General features: G+C 50.4%; 1 protein-coding gene across 1 annotated transcript in view; it reads right to left on the reverse strand.

The window, feature by feature from the left end:
• Positions 1 to 1,576: 1,576 nt before the first annotated feature.
• LIMD1 (LIM domain containing 1) overlaps positions 1,577 to 18,311 on the reverse strand; it is a 57,391-nt gene continuing 40,656 nt past the window's right edge. Inside the window, exons 3-8 of the mRNA XM_066352119.1 lie at positions 12,454 to 12,521; positions 10,040 to 10,102; positions 7,319 to 7,449; positions 6,685 to 6,736; positions 6,157 to 6,225; positions 1,577 to 4,873 (exon numbers count right to left, since the gene is read on the reverse strand). Of these exons, the coding sequence (XP_066208216.1) occupies positions 4,736 to 4,873; positions 6,157 to 6,225; positions 6,685 to 6,736; positions 7,319 to 7,449; positions 10,040 to 10,102; positions 12,454 to 12,521 (521 nt within the window). The 3' untranslated portion in view covers positions 1,577 to 4,735. The remainder of the gene's footprint in view (positions 4,874 to 6,156; positions 6,226 to 6,684; positions 6,737 to 7,318; positions 7,450 to 10,039; positions 10,103 to 12,453; positions 12,522 to 18,311) is intronic.

Raw genomic sequence — 18,311 nt, forward strand, 5'->3', positions numbered from 1 at the left:
TGAGACCCTGAGCTCGCCAGCTTGAGCGCGGGCTCATCTGGTTTGAGCAAAGCTCACCAGCTTGGACCCAAGGTCGCTGGCTCGAGCAAGGGGTTACTCGGTCTGCTGTAGACCCCCGGTCAAGGCACATATGAGAAAGCAATCAATGAACAATTAAGGTGTCGCTGATTGATGCTTCTCATCTCTCTCCGTTCCTGTCTGTCTGTCCCTATCTATCCCTCTCTCTCTCTGTAAAAAATAAATAAGAACACAAAGGATATGAATTCTTTGGCTATCAAATACATTGCACTCTTTTCCCAGTTTATTGTTTACCTTTTTATTCTATTTTTGCACCTAGAGTGATTTTCACTTTCATAAATGACAGTGTACCGATATTTTACTTTATGGTTCCTTCTATTGCGTATGTATTCTTCAAATTGTTTTGTATCTGCATTGTCTTTCTTTTTCCCATTTACTTTTAGTCCATTTTCAATTAATTTTGTTGGTCATCCCAATGGAAAAATCAATTGTCTTAAAGTCTATCACTCTGAGCAATTCAGAGCTCTCAGCTCTTTACTTGGACTGATTCACTCAATCCTACCACAATTCCCTAAGGCAAGCTCCATTGTTATCCTTTTTTTTTTTTTTTTTTTTCGAGAAAGAGGAAAACATCAATTTGTTATTCTACTTATTTATGCATTCATTGGCTGATTTCTAGATGTTCTTTGGGGATGGAACCCACAACCTTGGTGTATCTGGATGACACTCAAATCAACTACTAGCTACCCAACCAGGGCAGCTCCATTATAATCTTATGGGACCGCCTTCATATATGCGACCCATCGTTGATTGCAACATGGTTATCAGGCAATTATCGACAGGGCAAAATCTCAGTCCCTTCCCAGTATGACACCCACAAGTTCCCTTAAGAATCCAGAGCTCTTAAAGGAGACCAAATCCAGTTAACAAAAAGCGCCATCTTCTTACTCAACATACACCAAAGAAGACCCCGTAAACATGATCATGTTGGAGAGCACTTTAATAGTCTACAAACTGATGCGATTTTATTGTCATATTTTGAATCAAAGTAACAGTAAAAGTTCCAGTAATTTTATAGTAACAATATTTTGCATAATTTTAAAGGAACAGTAAATTTTTGAATAATTTTATAGTAAAAGAAGAGACACAGAGGAAAGTAATTTTCCCTGCACAGCTGGAATTTTCATACACTCTATGGAAATTTCCCACACCTGTCCAGTTCTGGCTCAGAACAGTAGATAGCTAATATACTTAACTCACTTTTTGCCATTACTTTTAAAAGTTACTTCAAATAGTAACTGGGAAATTAGGACTATTCATGTCATAAAGAAAAGTACAAAGAATGTGGTTTCCTGGCACACAGGTTTAGTAAGAAGTGCACCAGGCAACAATCGTTTGGGGTCAAGTCCCGCACACATCCTTGGCAAGAGTACCAGCAGCTCTCACGGCTCTCACGCTTTCACACACATGGGAAATGGCACACAAAGACAGCCTGCAAAGCACTGTGAATGCCAGATAATGCTTTCGAGTCCTAACACTTCCGGTTTTCCTTTTGTAAGTGTGACTCAAGCCCATGGAAACAAGGTGATGGCAGCCCTTCAAGGTGATCAGAACTCGTAATGATCCCATCAGCCACCCAGGACCCAGTGGCGTACTCAGAACTCAGCTGCAAGAGGTTTTCACTCCAGTGCTAACCATGGAGCAATGAAAGTCCTCCGCAGGGGACAGGTAAGACAGGGACAGGACTAGGTGCCCTGCCAAGGTGAGATGAATAAATCACTCTTTGCAGTGACAGATAGGAAAACAACATCAGAGAGAGACAGAGACAGAATCCTGATACAGCTGGCCGAAGCTGGTTACTGGCCTTCCTCGGACCACCCAGACAGTTTTTGAATGGCCCTACCTGAGGGAAGGGGGCTGGGTGGCAAGAAAAAAACTAAAGGACAAGGGAGAAGGCTGGAGGCTGGCTTTGGGGTCTGGAATCAGGCCATAATTCTCCTTTCCTCATTTAGCTAAAGTCCGAGTTGTCTAGGGAACTCAGGAAGGGCTGTTTCCTCTAACTTTTACAACAAACTTATTCATCCTTGTCTAGCAGGTGCTTCTTTTCTCTCTAGGCGCCTATAAGTACAACCCCATTACAGTTCTATGTGGCTATAACTTAACAGAATGTACAGAATAACCAGGTAGGGGAACATCTCTTCGGGGCTTATATGCACAGGCCCGAGCAGGAGAGAAACAAAATGAGAGGCCTACCCGGCCCCCCCTCCAGGGACACTGATCATAAGAGAAGTTGCTGTTCGGGTTTTGTCCGCTAATGATCTTCTTGTTCTTCAAGAACAAGAAAAGGCCATTTTTGTAGCAAAATCAGAGTTCCCCCTCTCCCCCAATCAAGACTATTTTTAAATCTTCATTTAAAAAATTAATCACAGATTTAACTAATTAGTTATAATTTGCAAACAAATGCCTCCTGCTCCTGACAGTGGCTCCAGGGCAACTTTCATCACCCTGGTGGACTTGGAAGTGGAGCGAAGGTGGGTCAGTCTGCAAGGCCAGACACATTCGCAGGTTGACAAAGACAGGCTGAGAGGTATGGCTGACTTCCTCTGCCACAGCCTGGCCCAGGCCGAGTTGGAGGACTTGATGGGAAGAGAGGAGAGGGACATCTGGGATCACTTCCTTGGCCCTGCACATTCATAGGTTTTCAGGAGGCTCAGCCCAAGAAAAGGAACAGATGAAGGCACACAGCCTGGACTGAAGTGACATCTGGCCAAAGGATCCCAGAAGAATGAAGTTTAATACAAAACATGGAACAATCCATAGTTTCCAATTCTGTGCTTTTTACAAGCAACTGCCACCCAGTGAGTCCAAACATGGAAGGCTCCCCTGACTACCCTCCCCGGCCCTGGTCGCCCAGTCCCTGGGCCTGGGGTGTCAGGTGAGAAGGCAGAGAGCAGATGCCAGCTGCCATGCCTCAGGCTGGCTGGCAGTGGGGAAGTGGCCCCGGGGCTCCTGCAACAAGGCCATGGGGCCCTCACCAGAGGCTGAGAGGGCAAATGCCAGTCAAGCTTTCAAATATATATATATATATATATATATATATATATATATATATATATATATAGATATATATAGATATATATATATATCTTCTTATTGAAATATCAAGAAATTCTGACCTCCAGCATGAGGACTGTGACATGCAGGGCAATTTTTGCCTCTTCAGTGCAGGGGCTGCCTTGAAATCTTGCCAGTGTGTGGCCCTCGGAAACCCTGCCATCCCAGGGAACCAGCACGATGAAATGTGTTAGGCAGTAGCACCCAGTTTCAACCCACTCTATTCCCTGCGGATCCTCGGGTGGGGTCACACTGTCCTGACGGTTGGAGTCTGGCCGCGTGAAGCCAGACGTTCCTAACACACCAGAGAAGGTCTCTGAGCCCACTGTGATGGTCAGATGCCTCCTTTTCCTGCAATTTGGTGAAGCTCTTTATCTGTGAGGTATTTTTTGTGTGTGTGGAAGACTGCAAGTGGAGGGAAACAATTTTAGAAAATGAGAGAGAAAAAAAAAGACAAAAGCACTGTACCTTGTACTGGTTTCTTCAAACGTAATGCCTATGCCCCAAAAGCGGGCAAGAGAGAAACCTGTGAAATGACTGTAATAACTTATCCTCGGGCATGCCCTCCGTGCTGACTCACACACAAACACTCCTCGTCTCTAAGGGGCTGGTTCTCAGGGTGTGGGCACGACTTCCAAAGGCCCATCGTTCCATTAGCTGAACAGGCACGGGAGATGTCCGCACCTGGGATCCTGAGACTTGCTTCTGGGGGAGCGGCTCCAAAGTCCCGGACTCTGGAGAGCGCCACGGGGGAAACAGGCAAGCAGGTGGACAAACAGGCCTGGTGCCGGCACCAAGTCATTGTCCCAAAGCACTCCGGTAGGACGGGGGCAAGCCTCCGACAGCCCCCAGCTGCCTGCGAGACAGTGAGGATCTGTGGGGACACCCAGAATGCTGTCAGTGTACAGGCCACCCCATCTCACTTATTTCAACACGTGGCTCTGGTTCACTAAGAAAATTCTTTCATTCTTTCTAAGAGCACATGTCTCTTAGACGGGGCTTCCCTCTCACCATAACACAACACAGCGACAATTTGCAGCCCTTCTACAGTAGAGCTGGACGTGCGGGGTGGAAGGAAGCCTTAAATCGTGTGTGTGTGTGTGTGTGTGTGTGTGTGTGTGTGTGTGTGTGTGTGTGTGTGTGTGTAGGGGGCGGACGGGTGAAGGGAGGGAAAGGGCTGAATGAATCAGCAGCTGCAATCTTTCTTTGGAGGATATTATGAAACGCGCTCACTAGGTGCAAACCTTTCCCTCTGAAGTGAAGCGTTCCCAGAGGGGACAGGCGAGTTCACTCAGCTGCACTGATGTGATCTCCTGTCACATGCCACACGCTTGCCGGAGCGTCTTCCTGAGTAATCTGATGAGTGCGTGCCGGCAGAGCAAGGCACTTGGAAAACACACACTCCAGACAGGTGGGGCTGACCCCGCTGGTGAAAGGTAGACCCGCGCATGCGCACAGGCCCTCGCCCGCCCGCCCGCCGTGTCCCCCTTCCCCCACCCCAGCCCCACCCAGCCAGCCGGGCGCTGGAATCAACGGGCAGATTGGTCGTTGTGCAACCCTGACCCCCCTCCCGCCCTGCCCTGAGGTCTGTGAGAAGCTCTGGCTAGAAGTGGTGCTGGTGAAGGGCTGGGGACGAGGGGCCTTTCTCCAGCCTCTTGACGTGGCAGGACTGACAGAACAGATGGTCCTCCAGGGGGTAGCAGCGGTGGCCGTCCTCGTCGTTGAGTTCCAGACCGCAGTCCTGGGTGAGGCAAAAATGTCCAGTGGTAGCAAGACAAAAGGACTGCAACCCTGACGAAAAGGCCAACCGTCCCTGAAACCCCCGGGGGGTAGAAAACGCAGAACCCCGAGCCCGCCACCCCGGAAAGGGCTGGACTGCACTGTCCCTAACCCTGAACACCGGCCACACGGCACTACCGCACAACGGTCCGAAATGCGATGTGACCTCAGTGTAAGCGCACGCCAGATCAAAGGATATGAAATGGCTCATGACAAATGTTCCGTGGTGACTACAGGTTGAAATGATAACATTCTAAATAGAATAGGTTGAATAAAATTTTATCATAAGAATTGACCTCTCCTGTTTCCTTCACATTTTTAATGTGGCTACTAGAAAACAAAAGGACACACAGGACCTGAATTTGTGGCTCTTGAATTTCCATTGGACGGCACTGGTCTGGAATGTGTGGAGGGGACAGTGGAGCAAGTGTCCTCTCCCTTTTCCCCAGTGCCTTGGGCACCACTGCCAACTCCCACGGATTTCCCCAGTGCTGACGATGGGACTGCTCTATCTGTTCCTCACACCTCGTCCCCCTGACCCCCCGCATCACAAAATAAATCTCATCTCCTTTCATTTAATTCTGGTTGAAAGTCCATGGGCACTTAAAGCATTTCGGCCCTTTCCAAGGGGGTAACCCCGGCCGGCCTAACAGTCATGGGCACTGGTGGCTCCTTCAGCCTGGGGAAGGTATGAGGACAGAGAGGGGCTGATAGCCCCTTCCCACCTTCACACCCCGCAGCCACATTCCTGTTTCCAAGGGCGGTGGGATGAGGGGGGTGGTGGAATTTCTTCATGATTTCCAGGGCTCAGCTGAGAGAGAGGCTCCTAGCAGCCAGAACAGCCTACAGGCTGGAGGGGAGGGGGGCTAGTCCCCAAACTGCACACCTGCCTGACGATGTGGCCCCCAAACAGGACCCGAGACCCACAATCCCCATGCCCCTCCCCCCTGCAGCTTCAGGCAGGGCAGCTGTGACAGACTCAGGCCTTGGCAATTAAGAATATGGAGAAAAGAGTCAAGACCTTCAGTGCCCCAAACATGGGCACGCTCTCCAACCTCCCCTCTCCCGTCCCACGGGTCAGGCTCCATCCCATGTCCTCCATCAGCTCTGATAGCAGCTGCTGACACCCCCCCCCCCCGCCCCCGCCTTGATGACCGGCCCAGCCACAGTCCTGCCAGTTGATTGGGACACTTTTCTCTTGGACTGCTAACCCAGTTTTGGGGGCCCAGGCAGGGAGGAGCCTACCTCACAGTGGTAACACTCCACATGGTAGTCTCTGTCCATGGACACGACACGGATGGTCTCATCTGAGCCCTGGACCCAGAAAACACAACAAGAAGCCAGTTGAGGGGCCCACAGGGCTCCACATGTCATGGGGATGTGGGGGGGCATATTCTGCGTAACAAGCAGGCGACCTTAGAAGAACAAGAATCAGGGGTGGATACTAATGCTAGTGGGAAAAAAGACACAGTTACCTATGGGAATAAGTAGAGGGAAAGCAGTCCTACCTTCTGGGCTAGCAAAGTCAACATCAGAAAAACCACCTACATGATTTTGCTCACCTGCTCATCTTTCACCTAGGAGTTAGTATTAAGTCAGAGAGTTTGCCCTGGTTATTGGGACAGACAGGGCACAAGAAGGGCCCTGGGGAAGCCAGCTAAGGAGAAAGGGGCTTTTCCCAGCGAGGACACTACAGACAGAACACCGACCCTGGAGATAACCCCAGGGGGAAATTCCGCATCCTGGGAGGCCGGGTCTGAAGGCGCGCCTTACCTCAGGAGGAAGGATGGCAAGGCCGCAGGCTGCACACTTGGGGGCCAACACCCTGGGGAGAAGCAAAGCAACAGTGAACCGCAGCCTGTGTTTCTGGAGGGCAAGGCCCCGAGGTGTGGGGAGACTTGCCCCTGGGCCCTGCCCAGAGCCTTCCTCACGGCCTGGCCCCACCGCTCCCAGCCCTCGTACAGAGAGAGCCTGACTCATTCTCCCTGACTTGCTTCAGCAAAGCTTCGAGATCATTCCTCAGCAGTAACAAGTACATCCGGCCCCTCTCACTCCCCTCGGGATAGAGACTGACCGCCTGCTCACTCCCCTCCTGATGCCGGAGCAGGCCCAGGCACACTGGGGCTGCTGCAGGCCAGTGGAGTCGGTGCCTTCGGAAGTTAGGCAAAGCCGGAGCCACAGGGCCAGGGGGGTTTGATCTGTTTTGTTTGTTGTTTTTTCAGTAAACATGATTCTTTTCATCAGTTCCTCTCTGCACAGGCATCCACTGAGCTCCTGACGCCCCTCAAACCATTAAGCCTTTGCTGAACTGTGGGCAACCAGGACCAGCTGTCTGCAGACACGCCGCAGCAGGTGTCTGTCTGTGGCTTTGCGCGGCTTACACAGTGTGGCTCCCGGCCCTCCTTACTTGTGGTAATCTCGCACACAGTAGATCTTGTTCTCTGAGTCCACGGTGAAGGGCACCCCATCCAAGCACTCGTTACAGATGACACAGCGGAAACAGCCAGGGTGGTAGGACTTCCCCAGGGCCTGCAGGATCTGGGGACACAAAGGACGAGGCTGGGACTCAGCAGGATGACGGGGAGGAAGGGACGGGGGAAGGGAGGGCTTAGGGGGGCGGGGCCATGTGAACAATCTCGCCGTACGAGGCACCCTCACCCTGGAATTTCGCTTGACTCAAGGTCAAGAGGTGAGCAGGCAGGAAAGCTAATTCAGTCACATGTGTAAACAGGAGGAGGCCAAACAGGGTCCTTCTCCTGAATTCATTATGGTAGATAAAATGGCTACTCAGCCACCACCTTTCTTTTTTTTTTTTTTTTTTTGCATTTTTCTGAAGCTGGAAACAGGGAGAGACAGTCAGACAGACTCCCGCATGCGCCGGACCGGGATCCACCCAGCACGCCCACCAGGGGCAACGCTCTGCCCACCAGGGGGCGATGCTCTGCCCATCCTGGGCGTCGCCATGTTGTGACCAGAGCCACTCTAGCGCCTGAGGCAGAGGCCACAGAGCTATCCCCAGTGCCCGGGCCATCTTTGCTCCAATGGAGCCCTGGCTGTGGGAGGGGAAGAGAGAGACAGAGAGGAAGGCGCGGCGGAGGGGTGGAGAAGCAAATGGGCACTTCTCCTGTGTGCCCTGGCTGGGAATCGAACCTGAGTCCTCCGCACGCTAGGCCGACGCTCTACCGCTGAGCCAACCGGCCAGGGCCCGCCACCACCTTTCTTAAGAAGAATTGCAGGCCTGAAGGAAGAAGGACTTGCCCACTCTGTAATCCAGCTCAGACCTCCCTTGGAGCTGGATGCTGATAAGGGACAGTTGGATTAGGGTGCAGACAATTTTGAGGGACTGTGGCACCACTCCCAACCACAAACAGAAGAAGCGATCTTGCAGCTGCCCTTGCCAAGGCCCTATGACGAGTCCATACAACCCTGAATCCATACAACCCTGAATCCATACAACCCTGAATCCATACAACCCTGAATCCACACAACCCTGAATCCACACAACCCTGAATCCACACAACCCTGAAGCCATACAACCCTGAAGCCACACAACCCTGAAGCCACACAACCCTGAATCCATACAACCCTGAATCCATACAATCCTGAATCCATACAATCCTGAATCCACACAACCCTGAAGCCATACAACCCTGAATCCATACAACCCTGAATCCATACAACCCTGAATCCATACAACCCTGAATCCATACAATCCTGAATCCACACAACCCTGAAGCCATACAACCCTGAATCCATACAACCCTGAATCCATACAACCCTGAATCCATACAACCCTGAATCCATACAACCCTGAATCCACACAACCCTGAATCCACACAACCCTGAAGCCATACAATCCTGAATCCACACAACCCTGAAGCCATACAACCCGCCCCACCCCTCCCTTGGGGCTGACACCCTTTGCTGTTCTCAGCCCGCTTGCACCCAGGCGTTGTTAAAATGAACTTCTCTTTTGGAACACACTGGCCTCATGTTTTTGGTTTGGCCCACGGTTTCTGCCCTTCACATTAAAAACTCCAAGTTTAATAGGGAGTTTAAATGGCTACCTATCAATAGCGTTACAGTTCTTTGCAGGAAATGATGCAAGGCAGGGCCACAAAAAGATCCCGTCCGATTTGGGAAGCAGCGAGTGGTGGAAAGGTCAAAGGAAATGCCCCATGAAAATGCAGAGCTGGGAGAAAACCTCTTAGCTCCCTCGAGGCGGCTTTGACTCTGCAGCATCATAATCCAGCGGCTGGTGACTCAGCCCCGGATTATCTCAAATCCAATTGCAAGCAAAGCCTCTTTGTTGTTGCTTTTTTAAAACACAGGGAAGGGAAAGCCCCACAAACCTTCTTCCTCTCAGTGTCATTTGAACTGGATGTGATACCTGGAACTGTAAGAGGCCACCCTGAAACCAGGACAGAGCTGAGACGCGAGGGGAGGGGAGAGAGGCACCAGAAGGAACGTCCTCGGTGACAGTGACATCAGGGAGTAGCCACCTTGGGACTGGCCACCTCTCAACCTCCTGGAAGGTGCAATAGAGCATTTTTCCTATGAAGTCAGTGGTTCTCACAGCACAGTCCCTGGACCTGCGGCACCAGCAGCACCTGGAAACTTGTTCAAAATGCACATTCTCGGGGCCTCACCCCAGATCTCCTGCATCAATGGCTCTGACAGCCCAGCCGTGGGTGTTTTAATAAACTGATTCTGAGCACACCAAAGGCAGAGAACCACTAGTCTGAGTTAACACAAGCCTGGGTTTTTCAGTAACGTGCCCCGAAAGCATCTTCACTAATTGGGACACCCATCTGCATCTCACCTGGGATGCCCCAGGGATCACAGAAAATCAGACTGAGGCCAGAGCAATCCGGACAGCCCGGGGCAGAGAGGACCATCAGAAACACAACCAACACTGTGATGGCTGCAGGATGCCAGTCCCGGCAGGAGCCAACAATGCAGGTTCTACTACAGCAAGTCAGCTGTACTGCAAAGATCTGCTTCTAATAAAACCAGCTGCAACCACAAGTCAAGCTAGGAAACATCGTTCTCCATGGTCAATTTCTTTTTTTCTCTGAGTGCTTCCCCCTCTCACGCGCTCTTGTCTTGTTCGGCTAACCCCACTCACCATGTCCATGATCAGATGGCCACAGAGAAAACACCTGTCAGCAGACTGCTGGAAGCCAGAGTACTGCAGAGGAAGGGAAAAGAAAGTCAAACCCAGACAAGGCAGGTGATTCCAGCCACTTTCCTGCCAGTCGCAAGGATAACAAGGAAGTTCTCAGGAATTCGTCATGTCTCCGAGGACAACACAGCTGTGTGATGGGTCGTGGAATATTCTCCGCCACGAAAGCCATTACAAATACTAATACCGTTTGCCCTAACAATAAGTATATCTGGGTACCCATGACATGCCAGACAGGCTTTAGTGTGATCAGGTCCTTGTAAAAAAGGAGTGAACTTGAAGAAATGCAAGGATCCAGCCCAGACCCACTAACTTGGAAACCCAGTGGGTGGGACTGAGGAATCTGTCTTCACAAGCCCTTCAGAGGATTACGATGTGTGCACGAGCTTGAGACCACTCCAGTCTTTCTAACAACTCTGCAACGTGTACGCTGTACCATTTCTCAAAAGGGAGGCTCAGAGAGGCCACGTGACCTTCTAAAGATCACAAAGCGTCTAAGGTGTAAGGACAGGATTCAAATTCAAGTCAGTTTCTGGTTAAAAAGCCAACGCCTTCTACAACTGGTTTCAAAGAAATGTGATAAGTATTACCTACCTTACCCTTACCAAAACACACACACACACACACCTGGAGTCTTGAAAGAAGTGGGGAACTCCCTTCAGAAAACTGACCAGATGCTATAGACTGGAAGACACTACAGTGTAGAGACTGCAAATATAACTTGGGGGGGGGGGGAGGTGTAATGGAAAGGAAGGTAGAAAAAAGAAAAAGGGAAACTTTCTGCAAATCTTCACCAGTAGTGGGGGTTTCTGCTGCCTGGCACCTTCTCTCATTCTAGGAATAACAGCAGTTCTTTATTTTCACTTGGGACCTAGTCCTTCCCCCACCTCACAGACCCCACAATTCCTGTGGGGCTGACTCCAGGCTGGGATCATCCCAGGTGGGGCACCGACTCAGGCCTGGCCAATCGGAGCCTCGCTTTCCTCCAGCACCAATAATTTTGCCCAGGGATAGCCACGTGGCCGAACTAGAGCCGGTGTGACTCCAGAAGCTGTCACACAGAGAGTTCCCAGGCTTCTGGAAGCGGGACCTGCACTCAGAAGGGCTGCCACCATCTGGCCATCACATAGTGCCCGAGACTGAGGCTAACACCGTGAGAGGTGGGGCCAGACACCGAAGAGAAAGTAACTTCTGGCCTGACCTGTGGTGGCGCAGTGGATAAAGCGTTGACCTGGAAATGCTGAGGTCGCCGGTTCAAAAAAAACCCTGGGCTTGCCTGGTCAAGGCACATATGGGAGTTGATGCTTCCAGCTCCTCCCCACTTTCTCTCTCTGTCTCTCTCTCCTCTCTCTCCCCCTCTCTGTCTCTCTCTCTTCCTTTCTCTCTCCTCTCTAAAATGAATAAATAAAATAAAAAATAAAAAATAAAAAAAAAAAAGAATTACATATTAAAAAAAAAAAAAAAGAAAGTAACTTCTGAGGGCATCGCTAGAACGAACTTCCTTCTCGCTTAAGGCAGTGTGGGTTTGCTCGTCTGTGCTGTCCGACACGAGCCACGGTGAATCCATCCGCACCTGCACAAGGAAGCGGCCCGGCCACCTCCGGGCCTCGCATTCCTCAGCCCTGACACACAGGCTCAGTCCAGCTCCCTCTCCCGAGAGCGTTCCGAGCATGCTCCGAGCCCGGGGGACGCGGGGCCGGGCAGGCGAGGTGGACAGGCAGGGTGTGGAGGTCATCAGGCCGGCCCGGCGGGGCCATACTGACATCGAGAGCTAAGCAGGCCCAGGGAGGACATGGTGGCACAAGGCTCAGTGCTTGGCTGCATTCTGGGGCAGACAGGAAGGAGGAGGGGACAAGGAGGAAACCAGGACACAGTTCTGAGATGTAGGACCCAAGGCCAGGTGACGTCTCTGTTCTAGGCATGTGCAGTGGGAGGAGTCGGGGGACGGCCTGGGGACTGTCCTGCTGCCGGCCTCAGGGGTGCTGCCGGGGTTGGAGGTCGGAAGTGGGGGTCACTGGCACACAGGTGGGCTGTCCGGGCATGGGCGAGGCTGCATTCCCTTGGCGAGCAGGCAGAGCGAGGGGGAAGGAAGGCCTGCCTCAGCCCGAAGGTTTTCTGGGGGTGGGCGGCGGAGTAAGCAGGAATGGTGGAGCAACAGGAGGACAGGCCAAGGGACCCTCAAGTCCTTTCACAGCACAAAGCTCTGTGGCTTTCCCTTCGCCTCGGTAACACGGTCCCCGCAGAAGGAGAGGCAGGACCCCCATCTGGAGCAGGGCGCAGCCTCCCACCGAGGCCGGGGATGGCGGGGGGGGGGGACCACCCTCCTCTCCCGGCCCGACCCCAGTTAGGACACTCACCAGGAAGTCTTCCTCACAGAACACCTTGCCATTGACGAAATAAAAGGCCTTTCCCCTCAGCTTCCGGCCTGCGGAAAGACACAAGGCGAGGTGAGAAGAACACGTACTGCGCAGCGGACGGAGAGGGGAGGCGGGCAGGCTCTCTCCGGGCCGGAATAAACACGCAAGAAATGCCAACGGTCGCCAAGTTTCTGGTTACTGAAAGCTGCTGGCAGCCCTTGGCAGTGGGCAGGCTGAGGAGAGACATCTGGCCGGGAAGCCAGCGAGATGTGGTGACAGGGTGGCCGGCAACAGTCTCTTGTGAGGCTGCTCTTTCACGCAGGTGTTTGGGACCATCCCCTTTGACGGGTTCTCCAGGGGACGCTGGTGACAGCCGATCAGGACAGTCCTATGAATTGGTCGAGTCTTTTTTTCTTCTTATTATTTTCAGACATTTTTTTCATTGGAACTATAGAAAATACCCATGGTTGGAAGAATACTGATTTTTCTTGTTTTCGTGTGATCTAAATGGGGAGGGCAGGCGCGGGAAGAACTCAAAGCACCCTGACTCCTTAGCTATAGCTTTAGTCTTCACAAAGCCAGACACTGACCAGGATAACTCAGATCATCAGTTCCTTTGATCCCGTATGGAAAAAAATCAACCCACAATGGGCCACGTGCTCAAGGTAAGCAGGAGCACCCCGCGGGAGAGCCTGGGCCCGTACCTCAGTAGGATGCCCAGCTCCGGGCGTATTTCCAATGCCAGGCGCAAAACATACCCAGCAGACTCCATGGGGATTTCAGAAACTGAAGGGATTCTGAACACTAGTGGAACCAACCCCTGGAGTCAGGGTCCACACATGAAACCGAAGTCACCAACCCCTGGAGCCAGGGTCCACACATGAAACCGAAGTCACCAACCCCTGGAGCCAGGGTCCACACATGAAACCGAAGTCACCAACCCCTGGAGCCAGGGTCCACACATGAAACCGAAGTCACCAACCCCTGGAGCCAGGGTCCACACATGAAACCAAAGTCACCAACCCCTGGAGCCAGGGTCCACACATGAAACCGAAGTCACCAACCCCTGGAGCCAGGGTCCACACATGAAACCGAAGTCACCAACCCCTGGAGCCAGGGTCCACACATGAAACCGAAGTCACCAACCCCCTGGAGCCAGGGTCCACACATGAAACCGAAGTCACCAACCCCTGGAGCCAGGGTCTACAACATGAAACCGAAGTCACCAACCCCTGGAGCCAGGGTCTACAACATGAAACCGAAGTCACCAACCCCCTGGAGCCAGGGTCCACACATGAAACCGAAGTCACCAACCCCCTGGAGCCAGGGTCCACACATGAAACCGAAGTCACCAACCCCTGGAGCCAGGGTCCACACATGAAACCGAAGTCACCAACCCCTGGAGCCAGGGTCCACACATGAAACCGAAGTCACCAACCCCTGGAGCCAGGGTCCACACATGAAACCGAAGTCACCAACCCCTGGAGCCAGGGTCCACAACATGAAACCGAAGTCACCAACCCCCTGGAGCCAGGGTCCACACATGAAACCGAAGTCACCAACCCCCTGGAGCCAGGGTCCACACATGAAACCGAAGTCACCAACCCCTGGAGCCAGGGTCTACAACATGAAACCGAAGTCACCAACCCCTGGAGCCAGGGTCCACATATGAAACCGAAGTCACCAACCCCTGGAGCCAGGGTCCACACATGAAACCGAAGTCACCAACCCCTGGAGCCAGGGTCCACACATGAAACCGAAGTCACCAACCCCTGGAGCCAGGGTCCACACATGAAACCGAAGTCACCAACCCCTGGAGCCAGGGTCCACACATGAAACCGAAGTCACCAACCCCTGGAGCCAGGGTCCACACATGAAACCGAAGTCACCAACCCCTGGAGCCAGGGTCCACACATGAAACCGAAGTCACCAACCCCTGGAGCCAGGGTCCACACATGAAACCGAAGTCACCAACCCCTGGAGCCAGGGTCCACACATGAAACCGAAGTCACCAACCCCTGGAGCCAGGGTCCACACATGAAACCGAAGTCACCAACCCCTGGAGCCAGGGTCCACACATGAAACCGAAGACACCAATGTTACAAATACTAACCATGCTAGAGACACAAAGAAACCCACTGAGTGTCCCCAGAGCAGGCAGAGCACAGGTTGACGGAGCAGAGACTGTCAGCGTGGACTTGCTGGACCTTGGCGAGGACCCTAAAAGTCACCACGCAGAGGAAAAGCCACAGAAAAGGAAGCAAATTTAACTACAAAAGATAGATTGCAAGAAACGATGGGATTAAATAAATTTGAACTTTGTGAGATAAAAAAAAAACAAACTACCGGCAACTGTCTCTGACGTTGGCATGGAAAAGGATTTCTTAGGTAAGACATAAAAAAAGCACATGTTATAAAAGTAAAGACTGATAAACATGACATGATAAAAATCTAAACTTCTGTTTGACATAAAACAACAAACACAAAGTTTGACAGACAAAACTGTTGAAAAACTGCTTCTCAGCAGGAAGGCAGAGAAAGAGGGTGAGGCGGGTGGACCAGAGGCCCCGTGGAGAGAGCCAGCAGACAGAGGAGGCAGAAGAGCGCCCCCTGGCCAGGTGAGCGTGAATGCAGGCTGGGAGGCTGGAACCCAGCTGGAGATTAGGGACGTAGACTCGCAGGCTGACCATCCGCTCTTCTGACTCTGTACAACCACCTCTCAGGAAGGCCCCGTCCTTCTCCTGGCCTGGGTAGACCCTCCTTTGTGTGGTGCTTGTTGCTGCCAGACCGACTCTTGTCTCAGTGTCTCCCCAACCCTCTGATTGGTTCCTGTAGACTTTTGGATACTCTGAATATATGCTACACTCCTTGAGGATATAACGTAATTTCAGCTTAGACAGTAGGAGGGTTTGCCAGTGGTCTGACCGAGGACAATAAATGCCAAGTTGAAGAAATAAAAGGCAAGACCAGGGATCAGAAGATGCCTGCAACCCATATAACAAGGTACTAGTAACAAAAAACATAAAAACACACCAACGACTGATAAGACAAAGACAAGTAACCCAATGGAAAAAATGGGCAAAGGATAGGAAGGGAGAGTGCAAAGAAGAGAAAGCCTGTTAAATCCTAACCATTTTATTTATTTACTTATTTATTTATTTGTTTATTAAGTGAGAAGCGGGGGTGGGGGTGGGGGTGGGGGGGGGGGGAGACAGACTCCTGCTTGTGCCCCAACCGGGATCCACCCAGTAAGCCCCCTAATAGGTGATGCTCTGCCCATCTGGAGCCACTGCTCTGTTGCTCGGCAACCGAGCTATTTTAGCCCCTGAGGCAAGGCCATGGTGCCATCCTCAGCGCCTGGAGCCAACTTGCGCAAACCATTCGAGCCATGGCTGCGGGAGGAGAAGAAAGAGAGAAAAAGGGGGTTGTGCAGAAGCAGATGGTCGCTTCTCCTGTGTGCCCTGATTGGGAATCAAACCTGGGACTTCCACATGCTGGGCCGACACTCTATCACTGAGCTGACTGGCCAGGGCCTCTAACCATTTTAAAAGATGTTCGATCCCACCACAAATTGTAATGGAGTGAAGAGTATGAAAACTACAGTGGAACATATGTTAGAAGGCTACAAGTCTTTAGCGCTCCAAACTTTTTTTCCTGTCCTTCCCTGAAAGTTAGTTACCCTCACTTCTACAAGGTTCTAGAACCTTCACAAGTATTTCCTGACGCTGCTAACCTAAGGTAACAACATGAGTGCTCACAACTAAGTGATTTCAAGGTTCACTAACAGAACCCCCTGACAGCCATGGACGTTAATTTTAATTACTTCCTCCATTCTAGGATTTTCCCACAGGGATGTTGAGAAAGGAGGTGAGGCTGCACCTGCCGGTGGGGCCACTAGAGGGAGTCAGGAGGCCGCTTAAAAACCTGCACAGGACTTCCTAGAGAGGTGAGGCTTCTGGCCTAATGGGGCAGACACCCAGCTCTGGGCCTAAGAATGGGCCCAGGAAGTTCCAAGGAATCTAAGCTGGGAATTAATTTTGTTTTAATAGAAGGCAGATTTCTTCTGTTCCAAAAAATCATCAAGGAGGATCATTAAACTTGCCAGAGCTTTGAACCCTCTCGTATTCTAAGGAACACAGATTAAACAAGAGCTTTCTCACTTACGATATCAACAACAAAAAAAAATTTTTTAAGTGATGACAGTCATCTGTGATTGCAGCCGCTGCATATTTCTGTAAGCTACTGAGTAGTGTAAAATGACAAACTCTGTTTGGAAAAGAAACTTTTAAAAATGTTTATCTCTGACTCAGCAGGGCAGTGCAGGACTTAGCTTAGAGAAAGAATCTGAAATGTGAATAAATATTTACTTAGATCTAAATTGGCAGCCTTAGAGAAATGACTGCATAAAACAGAGCATATTTAAATGTTGGAATATTATACAGTCATTTAAAATACCATTCAAGTAAGTGTTTCAGTGATACTAGCAAATGCTTATACTATAGAAAGATACTCAAAATACGGCAGGAAGTGGAAAAAGCCAGCTGGACAACTGTATTGATACTACAATTCCATTTTAGTAACTCACACTCACACACACACATGTGCACACACAGACTCCCGACAGCAAAAGCAAGCAAACACCTGGAGGATTGCACACTCACACCAATAGTGGTCACTACTGGTAGATGGTATTATAGGAAAACTCCACTTTCTATTTTATACATTTTTTTAAAAACCTACATAATATTATGTAGTACCAATAGGTTGTATTAAAGGGAAGTTTCACTTACTACTTTATACATTTCAATATTTGAAATTTTTTTGTAATATTAGGAATGCTAGGAGAGGATATGAGAGGAATTTTCACTTTTTGCTTCATACATTTCTCCATTAAAATGTTCCAGAATTACGTATTTGTAATCTAAAAAGTACATTTTTAATTCTTAAAAGAAAACCCTGATGTAATAATACGAAAAATAAAAGAGATTTAAAAATTGTGAGCTTCAACTATGCAAAGAAGAAATTCAAAGAAACATGACTGGAAAAAGAAATGTGCCCAAGACTGACAGCGCCTCTGAATTAGACTTACACATGGGCATCCCAGGAGGTGAGGGGTGTGACAGGGGTTGAGGGGTGTTCACATTTCTTTGCTTCTTTATACTTTCCTGTACCTCCTCAAACTTTTAATAACAAACTTTTAAATTTCGTCATTTAAAAAATTGCCAAGCTGGCTAAACAAACCTTCTCGCTTCCTGTCCCCAGGGAAAAGTCCCATGTCCAGAGGCCAGGGAAGGGGCTTAGAGGGTACATCTGCTTTTCCTTTATTCCAAAACCCCCCCCAAAACACTGAGGACTCCCCCACAGACCCAAGAGGGTGGGACCTTGGTCCACGCTGGAGGATGCAAACTCCAGTTTCTACTTCAGTTTAGACACCAAATCCCACATCCAAATTTTTTAGTTTGTATTTTTCAATGGAAGAAAAGAAGCTGACATCTGTTGACTGCCTTCAATGTTTCAAGTACTGCATTTAAACTTCTGTTTATTTAAAAATATATATATATATATTTTAAATGTTTAAAAACACTGTCCCACGTTACTGCATCATTAGCACCCCTTTCTGTCCCTGTCCCACCACATGCCTCTTACAGAGAAGTCCGCACATCACTCCCTGGCACCTCTCTGGGTTTCAGGGAGGCAGACAGGGAGGCAGAAAGGAAGTCCACCCCATGCCAACATCACGGAGCAGCCAGGAGGCGGGAGTGGGCTCTTCTTTGGAATCACTGGAGATGACAGCCCAGCACTGCTCCCAACTCTCTGGGTTTTCCTTTTCCCTTCATATAAAACACAATACTCACGAG

This window comes from Saccopteryx leptura, chromosome 10 (genome assembly GCF_036850995.1).
Source record: "Saccopteryx leptura isolate mSacLep1 chromosome 10, mSacLep1_pri_phased_curated, whole genome shotgun sequence".
NCBI lineage: Eukaryota > Metazoa > Chordata > Mammalia > Chiroptera > Emballonuridae > Saccopteryx > Saccopteryx leptura.